This window comes from Bos taurus, chromosome 18 (genome assembly GCF_002263795.3).
Source record: "Bos taurus isolate L1 Dominette 01449 registration number 42190680 breed Hereford chromosome 18, ARS-UCD2.0, whole genome shotgun sequence".
NCBI classification, from domain to species: Eukaryota; Metazoa; Chordata; class Mammalia; order Artiodactyla; family Bovidae; genus Bos; species Bos taurus.
The window spans coordinates 36706891-36725033 of NC_037345.1; the positions used below are offsets into that span (position 1 = coordinate 36706891).

An 18143-nucleotide genomic window follows, 5' to 3' on the forward strand; every position below is an offset into this window, starting at 1 on the left:
TCTTCTGTGTATTCTTGCTACCTCTTCTTAATATCTTCTGCTTCTGTTAGGTCCATACCATTTCTGTCCTTTATCGAGCCCATCTGTGCATGAAATGTTCCTTTGGTATCTCTGATTTTCTTGAAGAGATCCCTAGTCTTTCCCATTCTGTTGTTTTCCTCTACTTCTTTGCATTGATCGCTGAAGAAGGCGTTCTTATCTCTTCTTGCTATTCTTTGGAACTGGGATTGTAAAAAACTTAGCTCTTCGCCACCTCTAGGATGTAGTCTATTTTGCATATCCTGGGCAGGTGATCATCCTCAAATATGAATCTGAGCTTATCATGTCTTTTCTTGAAACACTCAAAAGCTCCTTGTGTGCTGAGGGATAAAATCTTTATTGCTTAGAATGATTATACAGGGCCTTTCATGATCTTACCCCTGCATGTCTTCAGTAGACTCATCTCTTGCTACTTCTCCATGTAACTCCTGTGTTCTAATTTAACTAAATTACTTGAAAACCGAAATAAGCAAAATGCAAACACTCTCCTTGTTCAGATTTTCTTTTAAAGTTTCTCTTCCTTCTTCACAAACGTATCTGTCAAATACCCAATTCATTGTTCAAGGTTGACCTCAGGTGTCACATACCCCAGGCACCCTTCTCGGACCTTTATAGACAGTGTTTAGGATTCCCTCTTCTCCAGTTGCATAACAGTCTATATTTCTATTAAAGCACATATTGTATTTTTTTTGAAGTATAGTTGATTTACAGTGTTGTGCCAATCTGTGCTGTGTAGCGAAGTGACTCAGTCATACACATATATACATTATTTTGTATATTTTTTTCCATTATGGTTTATTGCAGGATATTGAATATAGTAGGAAATGGCAATCCTCTCAGGTATTCTTGCTTGGAGAATCCCATAGATAGAGAAGCCTTTAGGGCTACAGTTCATGGGGTGGCAAAGAGTTGGACACGACTGAGCGACCAACACTAATACTTGCTAAATATAGTTCGCTGTGCTGAACTTTAGGGGCTTGTTTAGCCATTCTGAATGTAATAGTTTTGCATCAACCAACCCCAAACTCCCAGTCCATTCCTCTCCTGCCCCCCAACTTGGCAAACACAAATCTGTTCTCTATAAGTGTGTTTCTGTTTTATAGATAGTTTGATTTGTTGCATGTTTTAGATTCCACTATGTGATACCGTATGGTATTTGACTTTCTCATTTTGACTTCACTTAGTATGATAATCTCTAGTTGCATTCATGTTGCTGCAAATGGCATTATTCTACTTTTTTATTACTCAGTAGTATTACATTGTATATATGGACTACACCTTTTTTTAATCCATTTGTCTGTTGATGAGCATTTAGGTTGTTTCCCTGTTTTGACTATTTTGAATAGTGGTGCTCTGAAGATAGGGATGCATCTGTCTTTTTGAATTACAGTTTTGTCCAAGGAGTAGAATTACCAGAACATATGGTAATTCTGATTTTAGTTTTCTGAGACACCTCCATACTGGTTTCCATAGCCACTATACCAACTTACATTCCCACCAACAGTGTCAGAGGGTTCCCTTTTCTCCACAGCTTCTCCAGCATTTGTTATTTGTAGACTTTTTAATGATGGCCATTATGACCAGTGTGAGGTTGTACCTCATTGTAGTTTTGATTTATACTTAGGTAATAATTAGTGATGTTGAGCATCTTTTCATGTGCCTACTGCCATCTGTTTGTCTTCTTTGGAGAAATGTCTGTTAAAGTCTTCTGCCCATTTTTCAGTTGGATTGTTTGTTTTTTGTTGTTAAGTTGTATGGGCTGTTTATATATTTTGGAGGGTAAGCCCTTGTCTGTCACATCATTTGCAAATATTTTCTCCCATTTGTAGCATATTGCATTATTTTTAAACTTGACTAATTTTATTTTCTTTCAACTGTGAATTTCTTGAGTGATTTCCTCTTAGGTTGTGTCCTTAGTCCAGTACAGGTGCTAAATATATGATGAATGCATGTTTAAATTAATTGTTCTGTCAGTTTGAAGGTGTTAGTAAACATGAGATGGCATAGCTAAAAATACTGAGCCAATGAGTGTGGAATAATAAGGTGTCAGACAAGTTCGTCGGTCTTTCCTGGACTTTTCACAGTTCTGATACTTTTGAAGATTACAGATCACTTATTTGTGGAATGTTCCTGATGATTGCATTCAAATTATGCATCTTTGGTACAAATACCACAGAAATAATGATAAATTCTTTCTGCATCCTAGGGTGGCATACAATTTTGATTTGTATCATTACTGATGATACTCACTTTGATCACTTGATTAAGATGGTATCTGTCAGACTTCTCCAAAGTTACCCCATTTCTCCTTTGTAATCAGTAAATGTTTTGTGAAGTTGTACTTTGAAACTGTATAAATATCTCTTTCCTCATCATACTTCCAGTTTATTCATTACTATTTTATGTCAGTATGGACTTTTATGTTTTCATTCGATTTTAATCTGTTACTATTATTACTGTCTTTTTTGGCCATGCTGTATGGCTTACAGGATTAGTTCCCCAACCAGGAATTGAACCCAGGACATGGCAGTGAAAGCACTGAGTACTAACCATTGGACTGCCAGGGAACTTCCATTGCTTATTTTCATGCTCATGTTGCTTAGTGAGAGCCTGGTCAAGATAGTTTCTGTATCCTTTTGACATGTCTCCTTAGTTATTTGAGTACTTCCTTACTTTAGCAAAACAATATATATATCAGGCTAATCTTGTACTTTTCGTATCCCAGTCCTGATAACAGCTATTTCTCAAAGAAGCCCTAACTACTTTCAGACGAAAAGAGTATTTAGAAACTAGGATCTGGGTACTAGGTAAGCTTATTTTCCATGAGTATGCTTTTGGGGTCGTGCTTCTTACAGAATCTTTTAGAAGACAGAGCTTGGGAATATACGTATATTTATAGACCCTGATCAGAGAAGGCGATGGCACCGTACTCCAGTACTCTTGCTTGGAAAATCCCATGGACGGAGGAGCCTGGTAGGCTGCAGTCCATGGAGTCACTAGGAGTCGGACACGACTGAGCGACTTCACTTTGACTTTTCACTTTCATGCATTGGAGAAGGAAATGGCAACCCACTCCAGTGTTCATGCTTGGAGAATCCCAGGGATGGGGGAGCCTGGTGGGCTGCTGTCTCTGGGGTTGCACAGAGTCAGACATGACTGAAGCGACTTAGCAGCAGCAGCAGCAGCAGCAGCATAGACCCTGATACTGGGAAAGATTGAAGGTGGAGGAGAAGGGGATGACAGAGGATGAGATTGTTGGATGGCATCACCGACTCAATGGACATGAGTTTGAGTAAACTCCGGGAGTTGGAAGGCCTGATGTGTTGCAGTCCCCAGGGTCACAAAGAGTCTGACACAACTGAGCGACTGAACTGAACTGAACTATATACTTACATTGGTCATTGGTCATACACCAATGTCAGTCTCCCAATTCAGGAAGTTACAGACACTGGTGGTTTAGTTGCTGTCATGTCCAACTCTTGCGATCCCATGAACTGTAGCCTATCAGGCTCCTTTGTCCATGGGATTCTCCAGGAGAGAATACTGGAGTGGGTTGCTATTTCCTTCTCCAGAGGGTCTTCCCAACCCAGGAATCGAACCCGGGTCTCCTGCATTGCAGAAAGATGCTTTACCGACTGAGCTATGAGGCAAGTCCTTACATACCTATATACATTTATATTTTTATTCTTCTTTCTCTTATGAGTTCATGCTGATACCTCCAGTTGCAGTTTAGTAACACACGGTTCCTCCTTGTTTTTCTCCCTCTGTTTGTAACTCCTTTGTTCAACACTGCAAAACTTTATTCCCTTTAATTTTAATATATTTACTTATTTGAGCAATCTCCCTTTGTATAATTGAGCTTCTTTTGCCATTGCTTCCCCCTTTCCTACACACTGATATCTAATTATCCAACTTGGACATACATAACTTGCCTCTAGACTGTGACTGCTTTCCTCCTTCATCCTATGTATGCTGTGACTCCCAGAGCTGCCCTCCTGCTTATCTGTTGACACCCTCCTCACCCTCCTTGGGTTCTGACTCCCCATTTTGGGCAGCCCTGCTAGGCAGATAGCCTTCACATTACTAAGATTTTGATATTCTACTTAAGAGATGCCCTATGCTCCTGCTCCCTCAACCTCATGAATATCTTGTTTACTCCACTGGGACTCCAACATCTTATGCTGGGCTGCCCATCCATGGGAATGTCCTCTTCATCCTGCTCAGGCTTGAAGGCCTCATATGAATGCCCTCCTCACCCTGCTTAAATTTCTAATTCCCATGTTGGTCTTCCCACACTCCCCTCATGGGCACATTCTGCTGCTGCTGCTGCTAAGTCGCTTCAGTCGTGTCCAACTCTGTGCGACCCCATAGACGGCAGCCCACCAGGCTCCCCAATCCCTGGGATTCTCCAGGCAAGAACACTGGAGTGGGTTGCCATTTCCTTCTCAGGTGCATGAAAGTGAAAAGTGAAAGTGAAGTTGCTCAGTCGTGTCCAACTCTTAGCGACCCCATGGACTGCGGCCCACCAAGCTCCTCTGTCCATGGGATTTTCCAGGCAAGAGGGCTGGAGTGGGGTGCCACTGCCTTCTCCGGGGCACACTCTACTTCCTGCTTAATCTTTGATACCCAGCTCAGGCGGCCCTATTATATGGACATCCTTCTTATTGCTTGGGTTCTTAGACCTAGAGCTGGCTGCCCTTGCATGAATACCCTTTATACCCTGCTCAAGCTTTGTTTCCCTGTGTTGGGTATCCTCCGTCACCTCATTGTCTTTAGCTGTGATATCCTGTGCCATCCCCTTAAGGCTACATTTCTCACCATGCTCTGACTCTGACACCCTATGCTAGTCTCTGTGCCTTCCCTCCTCTACATACTGTCCTCATTCTGTTTGGGCTACTCATCCCAGGAGACTTTGACTTTGCTTGGACTCTAACCCAGTAGGTTGTCCTGTGTGTCAGGCAAAATTTCCTCTTCTCATCCTGCTTTCTTGGGTTCCATCCCACCCTTCTACTCTCTCCCACCTTTCCCCACCCCCATCCCTAGATAAGTTATTCATTATGCTTGGGTTCTGATACCACATACTAGGCTGCAGATATTTTATTTACATTGCTTGGACTCTGCACCTGGAAATCTTCTCCCTCTCCCTCCCGCTCCCCATTAATATTTTTCTCACCCTGCTTGGGCTCTGAAACCATTTGCCAGACCTCCACCACTCCCACCCATACCATGGATTCCCTTCTCATTCTTTACTTCTGACACTCAGCCCTAGTCCTCCTTACCCTTCTTGAACTCTGAACTCTACAATTCTTTAAAGCTGATTTGAAAAAATATTCCTATAAGATGTTTGGAAATTATAAATCGATAAAGGTTTTACTCAGTAGTCAGGTCATAGGTAAGACTTTGAAAGTGTTTATTCTAGAACAGACTTAAATAACTTCTTTTGAAAATAGTATAAATAAATTAAGAAAGTATAATATATAACAAAAATGGTTAAATAGAATAATCCATTCTGTATCTTATAAGTGTTACTAAGTTATGTAGAAAATAATTGTGAAATTTTAAAGTGAAAAATAATACCTATTAGAAAAAATAGATCTCAAGTTATTCTTCTTATTTCCCAAATTGTTGCAATCTGTGCTGCTGCATATTGTTTAAAATTATTGTAGACCACTAGCTTGAGGAAAATGGTAATAAAATATATTCAAAAAAAGGTGATATGATTAAATAAGTAACAGCAAACTAGTAAATGGATTTAAACTTAAATGAGAAAATTTTATTGAAACAGAGATCACATACAAGTTATTCTTGGACTTAATAATCTTTTAGAAACCAAATATCCAGTAGACCTGCAGCCAGTACATTTTCCAGTGGAGATGCCAAGTATGATGACTGTCAAGCCCAAAGTGTTTTTAACAGAATGAATGCTGTCTCTCTTCAATGCAGAAGTATGTTGGCACAGTGGAGGTGCCAGGCATTTTGTTTTAGAATGTCTGATGTGAAACTATAGCCTTGGGATTCACCAGCTTATTGAGGTAGTTAATAAAGACATGGAAGAGTAAGGCAATTAGTTTGCCAAACCATTTGCAAGAACTCTTCGTAAGTCTTTTTTAACTCTTCTGGATGCTAAGGTAGCTTTGTATATAGACTTAAAAAACAAAGTGAAATCCCATTTTAGAAACAAGATACAAACATTTATAAATACATTTCCAGTATTAGAATGTTTGCATCTAGTATCTGGGAGCACTCATTATTTGAATAACTAATATCTATGCTGAGCATTAATTTACTTTTCATTAATTTTTTAAAGCATTTCCAACACAAAGTATCATTTTTTTTTTTTTTACCGCAAGTACTTCCATTTAGCTGATTGCTTGACAGTTGAATAGAGGCATTCATTTATTTACTCCACTACTACCACCTTTTATATTGTTTATCTCTGCATGAAGATAAGTCTCTGGTATTAGTTGTGTACAACTATGATTTGTTTGGTTACCTGAAAGTTAATAAGTGTCTTCAGAAAAGTTCAAGAGTAGGTGGATTCTGAAAATTCTGATCTTTACTTTCTGACTCTGAAGCAGCTGAATATTGAATGCTAGCTATCAGGTCAACAAAGGCAAAATGGTGATGTTGTTGTTGTTGTTTGGTCCCTAAGTCATGTTCGACCCCATGAACTGTAGCCCGCCAGGTTCCTCTATTCATGGGATTTACCAAGCAAGAATACTACAGTGAATTGCCATTTTTTTCTCCAGGATATCTTCCCAACCCAGGAATTGAACCCTTGTTTCTTTCATTGGCAGGCAGATTCTTAACCACTGAGCCACGAGGAAAGCCCCAAGAATAATTTACAGAGTTCTTTTTAACAGATCATCTTAGTTAAGCCTTATAGCAATTCTGAAGGCTGTGCACTGTCCATGCATAGCCTTTTATTGTATTTACTGATTAGATTATATATTTTAGTAAAAAGAAAATTCTTGAGCCTGCTGTCCAGACCAACTTATTTCTGCTACTCCTTTGTCCTATATCCTTGTCTCCCCATCAAAGGAAATTGCTGTCCTAAACTTTATCATTCCCTTCTTTCGTTGTTTTATCATATGTGTTTTTCTTTTCCTTTTTTTTTTAACTATTAAGTTTTACATTCTTTATTGGTAAAACTGACTTCACATAATTATTTTGAAATTAAGTGAGTATGTATGTAGAAGACCTTTGAACAGTGCCTGTGCCAACAACCAAGTGCTCAATAAATGGTAGATGTAATTGCATTATTAATGGTGTTATTTTGCAAAGGGGAAAAACTAGAAAAGCATGTCTTTTCTCAGCTGTTTCATTTGTTTTTGTCTCCCTGGACTCTTCTGTGGGAAAGTGAGGAGTATAAGGGTTTGAAGTCTTTCATGTTTTTGAAACTGGGCAACATGTAAAATAGTACAATGTGATTTGGTTGATCAGCAGTTAGGAAACAGAGTTTCTAATTGAGAAGAATAAAAAAAATGCTTCACTATTAAGTTACCAGTTTTTTCTTCTTTTTCACTGCCTTGTGCCCTCAGGATAGGATTTCTGTCTCCTTGAGTTTGATGCAGTGTGATGGGACTCGCCCTATAGCCAGTGTTGCAGAGTTAAAGACCAAATTGCCCAGAAATAACTAGTGATATAAAAGGATCTATTGGAATTTATTGAATGACTGACTGAACACACACACCAACCAGCCAGCCAATATTTGCATTGTTTACCTTCCCATCAAACATTAGGAAGCATTTAGTTTGCTTTTAATATCTGAAAATGATTTCATTCCTCTAATTGCTGTAGGCTCTGCACTGTTGTACTAACATAAAACAAACTCTTGATCTTCTGAGCTTGTTTGCTTTTCTGCCTAATTTCTTTTTTTCATACACTTATGTTAATAATTTATGGTAACTATTCTATTGTACTTGATCTAAGTCTGTTACATGGATACTTAATCCCACTTATATTGGGATTTTGGTCAACTAAAATTTATAATGAACAATTAAATGAGTTGATTAACATTATTATTGCACAAATTATTAGCACATTAATGGAAAAAATATGATCACCCCAATTCTGACAGACCAAGGAAAGAATTCTTTAAAAAGCAAAAGTAAAATCGTTTCTAGATTTTGAAAAAAAGAATGAGAAAGAGAGTGAGTACATTTGAGTACACTGCACAAGAGCAGTTTTTTACCAGCTGTTACATTGATCTGTATCAAAGTTCACTTTATTCTTTTGGGCAGATGTTCCAGTTTTCATTATCTGTGATGAATTATGACATATGATATATTCCTCTTAGGCCTGTGTCATTTGCAAATTCCTTATCTTTTTTCAAGTTGTTGATGTAACTGTGTTTCTCAAGGTGGGGAACCCATAAGATTTTCGAGTGCTGTTGCTTAAAGGCATCTGTTTTATGAAGTCTACATTAATCTTATTCATAAGAACTTTTAAAGATTTTCATCAGGTTATTTTACTGAATGTAGGATACCTATGGCTGTTAAATTTTCCTCATCTAATAGAAGAGCCTTAAAAAGCAAATTAAATTAGTTTGCAGTTTAGCCTTCACAGTTTTACTTTTTACAAACAGAAACTATGTGAAGAGGTATTTTGTCCATGAAGTTTATTAGGAACATAGACCTAGCTCACTCTTGTGCAGTTCTCAGTTATCTTTATTTTTTCTGTTTCTGTTTCTCTCTTTTTTAAAAACAGCGTTTACCCATGTATAATTTGCATATCGTAAGATTCATCCATTTAACGTGTACAGTCAGTGGTGGTTGGTATATTTTATAGAATTGTGTAGCCATTGCCATAATCTAATTTTGGAATTCTTATTACCCCAAAAAGAAACCTTGTAACCATTTTCTCTCTCTAAAAGAAAAATCTTAAAAATTCTTTTAAAATCTAGTAGGTTCTTTAAAATAAATGTACAGATTATACTTTTGTTTTCTAAGGAAGTCTTTTCTCGGCAAACTGCTTTTCCATTATAGGTTTCCCATTCTCTTTCTTCATATCCTATGCTTATAAATCTAGAATTTCATTCCTCCCATATTTATTTAGCTGATTTAACAGATAATGCAAGGAAAATAGATATGACTGCTTAACATGAGGCAGGATTGTTTGTTGTTTTCATGTATTTAAAGGGCCTGTGCTGTTCTTTGGGCTTCCCTAGTGATTCAGACAGTATAGAATCCTCCTGCAATGTGGGAGACCTGGGTTCGATTCCTGGGTTGGGAAGAGCCTCTGGAGGAGGGCATGGCAACCCACTCCAGTATTCTTGCCTTGAGAATCCCCGTAGACAGGAACCAGGTGGGCCCCAGTCCATAGGGTTGCAAAGAGTAGGACACAGCTGAAGCAACTTAGCACACACGCAGGCCTGAGAGTAAGACCAGTGTATGTGGTCAGGTTGTATAGTTTTATCTTGGAGGGAATCTCTTTGAGGTAATGGGCTAAAATAAAAGTTTTATTCAGGATTTAAGTTGCTTAAAGTAGCGGAGCCAACAGAGTGCTGTCTAAAGTCAGAGCCTGTGACGGTATGAACTGTTAACTGCTGTTTTCCTTGGAAAGATAGGATAACACTTCTGAATTCTCTAATTTTCAAACACTTGAGTCAGTTAATCAGAAAATACCTTTGGTGAAGGAATGAATCCATCTGTCCTACACCTTCCACTTGACTTATTTGGTTTGGAGGGTAGGCTGTGGGGAAGACTGAGATATAAGAAGTTCTATATTTAGTTACTTTCCAGTGTATTTTTACTAACACTGCTTTTATACTTCTAATTTAGATTCAACTTTGTATTCCTCTTTGGGAAACTGAAATGTGGTTAGTTATTGGGCTGTTCCTAGGTTTGGTTTTTTTTTCCCCTTGACATAAATGCATTTTGGCAGATCCTTTCTCTTTTTATCTAAGCGAATTTTACTTTCATATTTCTTTCTGTTTATCTCCTCCCCCAAAAAAGGGTCTTGAGTATGCTTTTCTTTTATATATAAGAAGCTCTTGTTTTCAGCATGGATTGAGAAAAATAATTTTATTAAAATCAATATTTGATGATGGGCATTTCTGTTTTAATTAGTTTCTCCCTACTCTTTCCTCTATATTATTTGAAAGATGGAAATAATTTACTTAAGGCTTATCAGTTCAGTTCAATTCAGTCACTCAGTTGTGTCCAACTCTTTGCAACCCAATGGACTGCAGCATGCTAGGCCTCCCTATCACCAGCTCCTGGAGTTTACTTAAACTCATGGCCATTGAGTCAGTGATGCCATCAGACCATCTCATCCTCTCTCGTCCTCTTCTCCTCCCACCTTCAGTCTTGCCCAGCATCAGGGTCTTTTCAGATGAGTCAGTTCTTTGCATCAGGTGGCCCAAGGATTGGAGTTTCAGCTTCAGCATCAGTCCTTCCAATGAATATTCAGGACTTATTTCCTTTAGGATTGACTGATTGGATCTCCTTGCAGTCCAAGGGACTCTCAAGAGTCTTCTCCAACACCACAGTTCAAAAGCATCAATTCTTCGGCGCTCAGCCTTCTTCACGGTCCAACTCTCACATCCATACATGACTACTGGAAAAACCAAAGCTTTGACTAGATGGACTTTTGTTGGCAAAATAATGCCTCTGCTTTTTAATGTGCTATCTAGGTTGGTCATAACTTTTCTTCCAAGGAGCAAGCATCTTTTAATTTCATGGCTGAAGTCACCATCTGCAGTGATTCTGGAGCCCAGAATCACTGGAGCCCAGTCACTGATTTTGGAGCCCAAAGTCACTGTTTCCATAGCTTCCCCATCTATTAGCCGTGAAGTGACGGGACCAGATGCCATGATGTTAGTTTTTTAAATGTTGAGTTTTAAGCCAACTTTTTCACTCTCCTCATTCACTTTCATCAAGAGGCTCTTTAGTTCTTCTTCACTTTCTGCCATAAGTGTGGTATCATCTGCATATCTGAGGTTTTTGATATTTCTCCTAGAAATCTTGATTCCAGCTTGTGCTTCATCCAGCCCAGCGTGTCTCATGATGTACTCTGCGTATAAGTTAAATAAGCAGGGTGACAATATACAGCCTTGACGTCTTCCTTTTCCTATTTGGAACCAGTCTGTTGTTCCATGTCCCAGTTCTAACGTTGCTTCCTGACCTACATACAGGTTTCTCAAGAGGCAGGTCAGGTGGTCTGGTATTCCCATCTCTTGAAGAATTTTCCACAGTTTGTTGTGATCCACAGATTCAAGGGCTTTGACACAGTCAGTAATTCTGGAACTGTCGCTTTTTCAGTGATCCAGCAGATGTTGGCAATTTGATCTCTGGTTCCTCTGCCTTTTCTAAAACCAGCTTGAACATCAGGAAGTTCACGGTGCACGTATTGCTGAAGCTTAGCTTGGAGAATTTTGAGCATTACTTTGCTAGGGTGTGAGATGAGTGCAATTGTGCAGTAGTTTGAGCATTTTTTGGCATTGCCTTTCTTTGGGATTGGAATGAAAACTGACCTTTTCCAGTCCTGTGGCCACTGCTGAGTTTTCCAAATTTGCTGGCATATTGAGTGCAGCACTTTCACACCATCATCTTTTAGGATTTGAAATATAGCTCAACTGGAATTCCATCACCTCCACTAGCATTGTTCGTAGTGATGCTTCCTAAGGCCCACTTGACTTCTCATTCCAGGATGTCTGGCTCTAGGTGAGTAATCATACCATCGTGATTATCTGGGTCATGAAGATCTTTTGTTTTATAGTTCTTCTATGTATTCTTACCTCCTCTTCTTACTCTATTCTGCTTCTGTTAAGTCCATACCATTTCTGTCCTTTATTGTGCCTGTCTTTGCCTGAAATGTTCCCTCGGTATCTCTAATTTTCTTAAAGAGATCTCTATAGTCTTTCCCATCCTGTTGTTTTCCTCTATTTCTTTGCATTGATCGCTGAGGAAGGCTTTCTTATCTCTCCTTGCTATTCTTTGGAACTCTGCATTCAAATGGGTATATCTTTCCTTTGCTCCTTTGCCATTTGCTTCTCTTGTTTTCACAGCTCTTTGTAAGGCCTCCTCAGACAACCGTTTTGCCTTTTTGCATTTCTTTTTCTTGGGGATGGTCTTGATCATTGTCTCCTGCACAGTGTCACAAACCTCCGTCCATAGTTTCAGGCACTCTGTCTATCAGATCTAATCCCTTGAATCTATTTGTCACTTCCACTTTATAATCATAAGGGATTTGATTTAGGTCATACCTGAATGGTCTAGGGGTTTTTCCTACTTTCTTAAATTTAAGTCTGAATTTGGCAATAAGGAGTTCATGATCTGAGCCACAGTCAGCTCCCAGTTTTATTTTTGCTGACTGTGTAGAGCTTCTCCATCTTTGGCTGCTAAGAATATAATCAGTCTGATTTCAGTATTGACCATCTGGTGATGTCCATGTGTAGAGTCTTCTCTTGTGTTGTTGGAAGAGAGTGTTTGCTGTGACCAGTGCGTTCTCTTGGCAAAACTCTATTAGCCATTGCTCTGCTTCATTCTGTATGCCAAGGCCAAATTTGCCTGTTATTGCAGGTATTTCTTGACTTCCTATTTTTGCATTCCAGTCCCCTATAATGAAAAGGACATCTTTTTTGGAAATCAGATGATCATTATATCTACTACTGTGGGCAAGAATCTTTTAGAAGAAACAGAGTAGCCATCATAGTCAACAAGAGTCCAAAATGCAGTATTTGGATGCAATCTCAAAAATGACAGAATGATCTCTGCTCGTTTCCAAGGCAAACCATTCAGTATCACAGTAATCCAAGTCTATGCCCCTACCAGTAATGCTGAAGAAGCTGAAGTTGAGTGGTTCTATGAAGACGTACAAGACCTTCTAGAACTAACACTTAAGGCTTTTAGCAATGGTTTAACAAGCTGAAAATTTTTATTATATTTAGAAAGATGTAAAATTTGCCAAATGCTTTGAAGATGAAAATTTCAAGTGTTAGGTAATAGTTTTTCAAAAGAAAAATTTCAGTTGATTCTTCATTGTGAACAAAGATCATTTAATACTACAACTTCTAATTTTAGCTTTCCTTCATGATATTCTTTCTTATTCCTATCTGTGTGAAATTCAGGATACATATTTTAACTGGGAGGTTCAAAATATTTTTGAATTCAGTAAACAGTTAACTAGAAATATTGTTTGCTACCGAGGATAAAACGTCTTCTAGTGCTACTTTTATTTTTTTAATCACTTAGTACAAATAATAGTCTTCCTTAATTGTTGAAATATTGCTTTTCTTGGAATACTAGGCAAGTCCCTTAAACTCTGTGCCTTGGTTTTTCAGAAAATGAACATAGGATTCTAATTGGTCTTCTGAAGATTTTTCCAACATTGATTCTACTGTCTTTAGAGGATATCTTGATTATTATTTCTGTCCTAAATGCATGTAATAACGATTATAAACTAATTTTTGAATAGTAGATATAAATTTGATGTTATGGACAATTATAATATTATTAAATATATTTAAAAGATACACAGTATTCTTTACTCTGGGATACAAAACTAATCATAGTCTAATAAAGGCACTTATGCTTTTTCATTTCAGAGAATCCTATGCTTATGCCTTTCTTGAGTTGGAGATATCTCAGAGTAAGAAGTAGTTCCTTGAGTCATAACATTCCTCTTTCTAGTGTCTTTAGGAGGGAAAAATTCAATATGATAGCAAATTAAAATATTTTATGAAAGTGCTGGATAAAAGAGTAGGAGTAGACTAATGGTCTGTTTGAAGAAGCCAATTTATAGCTGATATACACCAGTACATGCCATCTTACATGTAAAGGATGAGACATAATACTTTTTTTTTTTTTAAACAGAGATTTTGGAGCATCTTGTGTTATTTGGCGTCTCTACTGCCTAGTTTTATATGGTTTAAAAAATTTGGTAACTTTTTCTGTATATCATCAGCATGAAAGGAAAAGCCAAGAAGAAAATGGGAGTCAGAATGAATGGAAAGTTCATTGTGCCTTTCACTAAAATTATAATAAAATAAAAATGTTTGCTAATAATTTTTACAACAGTAATTACATGAAGTTTAGTGTGTGTGTGTATGAATAATATAATTCTTGTGAGTGGAAAAACATTAATTTTGTGCTCATAAAAATTTTTTCTCTTTCTCCCAACAGAATCTGTCTATGATCTTCTCCCAAAGGAGTTACAGTTACCTCCATCTAGAGAAACACCTGTAGCATCAATGAGTCAGACAAGTGGTGGTGAGGCAGGCTCGCCTCCTCCAGCTGTAGTTGCTGCTGGTATGCATTTCATTTTACTTTTTAAAGAAAACTAAAGCATTATCTGGTCAACATGAACAGTGCTGGCAAAATTTGTATTAAAGAGTGTGATTTGAGGGTTTGTTTCAGGAGGTTTTAAAATACATACTTTTAACATTAAAATTTTTCTATAAAATACTTTTATACATTTATTATTTCTTAAAATTTCATATTGGCACATCTGTTAGATCCATCTCCCAGAATGAATCTTATCTTCAACTATGGGAGTGAGTTTAAAGCTCTTTGGTTGACTGCACATAATAAAGTTATTAAATAACAAGCTGTGGATAGAAAATTACATTTGAGTCTATAAAACAGTTATTTTTGAAAGTTTGCTCCAAGGGGAAAATGTTTTATTTCGTGTAATCTGAAAAAGGACTCAAGCACCAAGTGTTTTTTTGGTTGGTAGCATGTTACTATAACCTTTTCCCTACATTTAAAAACATGTGTGACCTTACACTTATTTTAAATTTAATCAAAAGTAATGGAGGATTTGAATGTAATGTTTATATAAAGATACTTTTTTATATTAGTGAAAATGTATGGAAAGTAATGTTTGAAATTTATCAAGTTTATTTTTAATCAGCTCTCAAATCATACACTTTATAATTATATAAAATTGGTTCAGATTTTTACTGAATTAAAAGATTGACAGATAAATTAATAGGAAAATGTCTTGATTATGATAAATAATAAGAATGCTTTCAATAATACTAGATTGCCCAACTGTAATTCTTTTTTTAGTTGGGTTTGCAGATTACTAAGTGTGTTTGGTTTTTTAAAAAAAGTTAGAAAATTATATGTACATACTCTGAAGCTTTATCTGTCTCTTACTAATTAGAGGTTTCTTGCCCAATATGATACCTTTCATCTTTTAAAATGGTACTTAGAATCCATCAGAGGATTGTTTTCAGTAAATTCTTTTTGTTTCAAAGAGAACAGTGAAGTGGAAGGTTGTGGTTTAAATGAGAATATTGGTACTGAAGTGGAACTTTGGGTATTTTTCTTATTTGCATTAACCTAAGTCCAGTCACTTTGTGTACCAATATTTCCCCTGAGCCGTACAGTGTAATCTGCAGCCTTCCTTGTTGAGGGCAGGAAAACTTTAACCATGGCCAAGAAACATACTAGCCCTGCTCACTGTTCATGTGTTGCCAGACATTTTCTAACAGATTCTGTGGATTTAATCGTGAACTTTTTAGAAATTGAATTGTAAAGATGACCTGGTTTCATTTTATATGCACTGAATATTTTTTTCTGGAATTTAAGTATTTAGTTTAAAATAGTATCAGATAATAAAATATTTTTAAAAAATTTTAAATGAAATATTTCACTTTAAATCCACAGGTAGAAATTGACTAACTGATTTCTTTTGTATCTTTTGAGATTTTTTTTTAAAGCCATTTTGAATCTGTATAGAACTAAAAGTCTGTTTCTTCTGTGCTTTTTAACATCTGTTGACAGTAGATCCAGTTCCTTTTAAAAGCTGAAAAATGTTAACTAGATTTGGAAAAAGAACAACACTTCCTTTTAAATAATACCAAACTCAGTTTTAGAAGTTTTTATATATAAATATTGAAAGTTTTTGAATTTGAGTCACTGATGGAATGTTGATCCTTCCTCCCTCTCTCCCTCTCTCCCTCCATAATCCTCTCCAGATAAATTAGAATGAAGGCTTTGAGTTGAAAAATCATGAAAGTAAGAATTAACTCGGAGAAGGCAATGGCACCCTACTCCAGTACTCTTGCCTGGAAAATCCCATGGACGGAGGAGCCTGGTAGGCTGCAGTCCATGGGGTCGCTAAGAGTCGGACACGACTGAGTGACTTCACTTTGACTTTTCACTTTCATGCATTGGAGAAGGAAATGGCACCCCACTCCAGTGTTCTTGCCTGGAGAATCCCAGGGACAGAGGAGCCTGGTTGGAGGCCATCTATGGGGTTGCACAGAGTCGGACACGACTGAAGCAACTTAGCAGCAAGAATTAACTAAAGGAAGTATTCTGAAGTAATAGTCTTTTATTAGATCAAGCAGTTATTGACATTGTAAGATTGTGAAAAGAGTAAGGAGGTGACCTTGACAATTTTCATATATTCACACACAGAAAGTTTCTGTGATTTAAAACCCATTTGTAATTTTTTTTTTTTACACATATTTACTTTTAACCAACATAGACTCATTCTAGAATTCTAGTGTCTTATTGATAGAGCCTTCATCATCTAACATTATAGGTAAGAGAGTTTAAATTGCAGAATAATTATTGTAGGGAGTTCAGTTAGTATATATATTTAGAGTTGCTTTTTAAAAATTTGGCATATTAATATCCTTAGCGATATAAATGTCAAAAAGAGTTTTGGAGTAAATTACCAGTTACTCAGTGTTTTCTGGCCAAAAGACTAGATATTTAGGGAAAGATACATTAATTTAGACTTTTGTGATTTATTTTTTAATCTATAGCATTTGCTGTTTTAATATGAAATGCATAAAAATGATGACTCTTGATGTAGTTAATTCTTCAGAGTTTTGAAGGAGCTGGATTGGCTGCTATCAGGTATGAGGGCCTGGTGGGAACAGACTTCTAGTTCTGCCATAAAGGTTTGTGTTTCACAAATTCTGAATCAATTTAAATTTTAAAATTTAGAGACTGGGCATATAGATATTCATGTACATTTAAAATTATTTAATTATTAAAAATGTGTTTCTCAGATTCGCCAATCTATATTTTTTTCCCTTTACGTATTACTGAAGGATTGAGTAAACATGATGCTGCTAATCCACAATCCAGAATATTGGGTAAAAGAATGTCTCTGAAACCTCCTTTCCTGTCTCTACATTATACACACTTTTAATACTGTCATTTATAATATCTTTAGTCTGGTAAGAACCTGGACTGGGAGTAGGGGAAAGAGGGCTTCCTTCCTCACAATGTCTCTCCTCTCTAGAGGGCCAGTGTCACAGTCTGGAGGTGTAGTTGAATATCAGCAGTCTGAAATTTGTATTTTAAACCATTTTTTAAAAACATATGTTTTTATCCCACTAGAAAGTTTCTTAGTAGTTTGAGATTCAATATGTGAATGTATAAAAGTTTTAAGGTACAGACTTCCTGAAGAATATTGTAGGTTTTTGGTAATTAAGACAGAGGCCATTTTTCTAACATAAAGTTATCCACATGAACTTATATTTTTTGGCAAAATAAGGAGTTGTTCAAGGAGTAGATAAAAAATTCAAGTTGTGAAAGGATTCTTTTTGTTGTTTCTTTAATCCTATAGTGTAGGTTATAAGACACTAAAATATATTAGTAAGAATTACTAAGAAGAACTAAAACAGTCACATTAGAATTTAGGGGTTTTAAAGAGATATGGCAGGTATTTTTCTTAAATAACAGCTTTATTAAGATATTGTTGTAAACTGAAAGGTGAATTGATCTTGGTTATTCCATATGATCAATTCCTACTTTTCCTAGAAAACTGGACCACTTCCAAAAGGAAGTCAGTTACAAACATGTTGCCGAGTAGGATTCTATCTTTTAAAATTCCACATAAATACATATACATATAGAAATATGTGTGTATGGACCTATGTATAGATGTTTACTAACATCTGCATTATTAGAATGAAAAAAGCATCAGCAGACTTGAACCGTAATGGTTAATTCAGAAACAATTACCAATTTGGGAGACTGTCCATATTGTAAATTTTCATTGACAAAAAGTACACATGGCTTATTAATGATTTATTCCCTAAATGTTTACCTTTTTTATTCTCTTAATTTCTAGCAGCTTTTATAAATATTGTGATTTATTCTTTTCTGATAGAATAAGCACATTTTTGTGTC

General features: G+C 36.6%; 1 protein-coding gene across 1 annotated transcript in view; it reads left to right on the plus strand.

Annotated features, from left to right (window-relative positions):
• NFAT5 (nuclear factor of activated T cells 5) overlaps positions 1-18143 on the plus strand; it is a 119691-nt gene that overhangs the window by 46230 nt on the left and 55318 nt on the right. Inside the window, 1 exon segment of the mRNA XM_002694839.7 lies at positions 14166-14291. Within this exon segment, the coding sequence (XP_002694885.2) occupies positions 14166-14291 (126 nt within the window).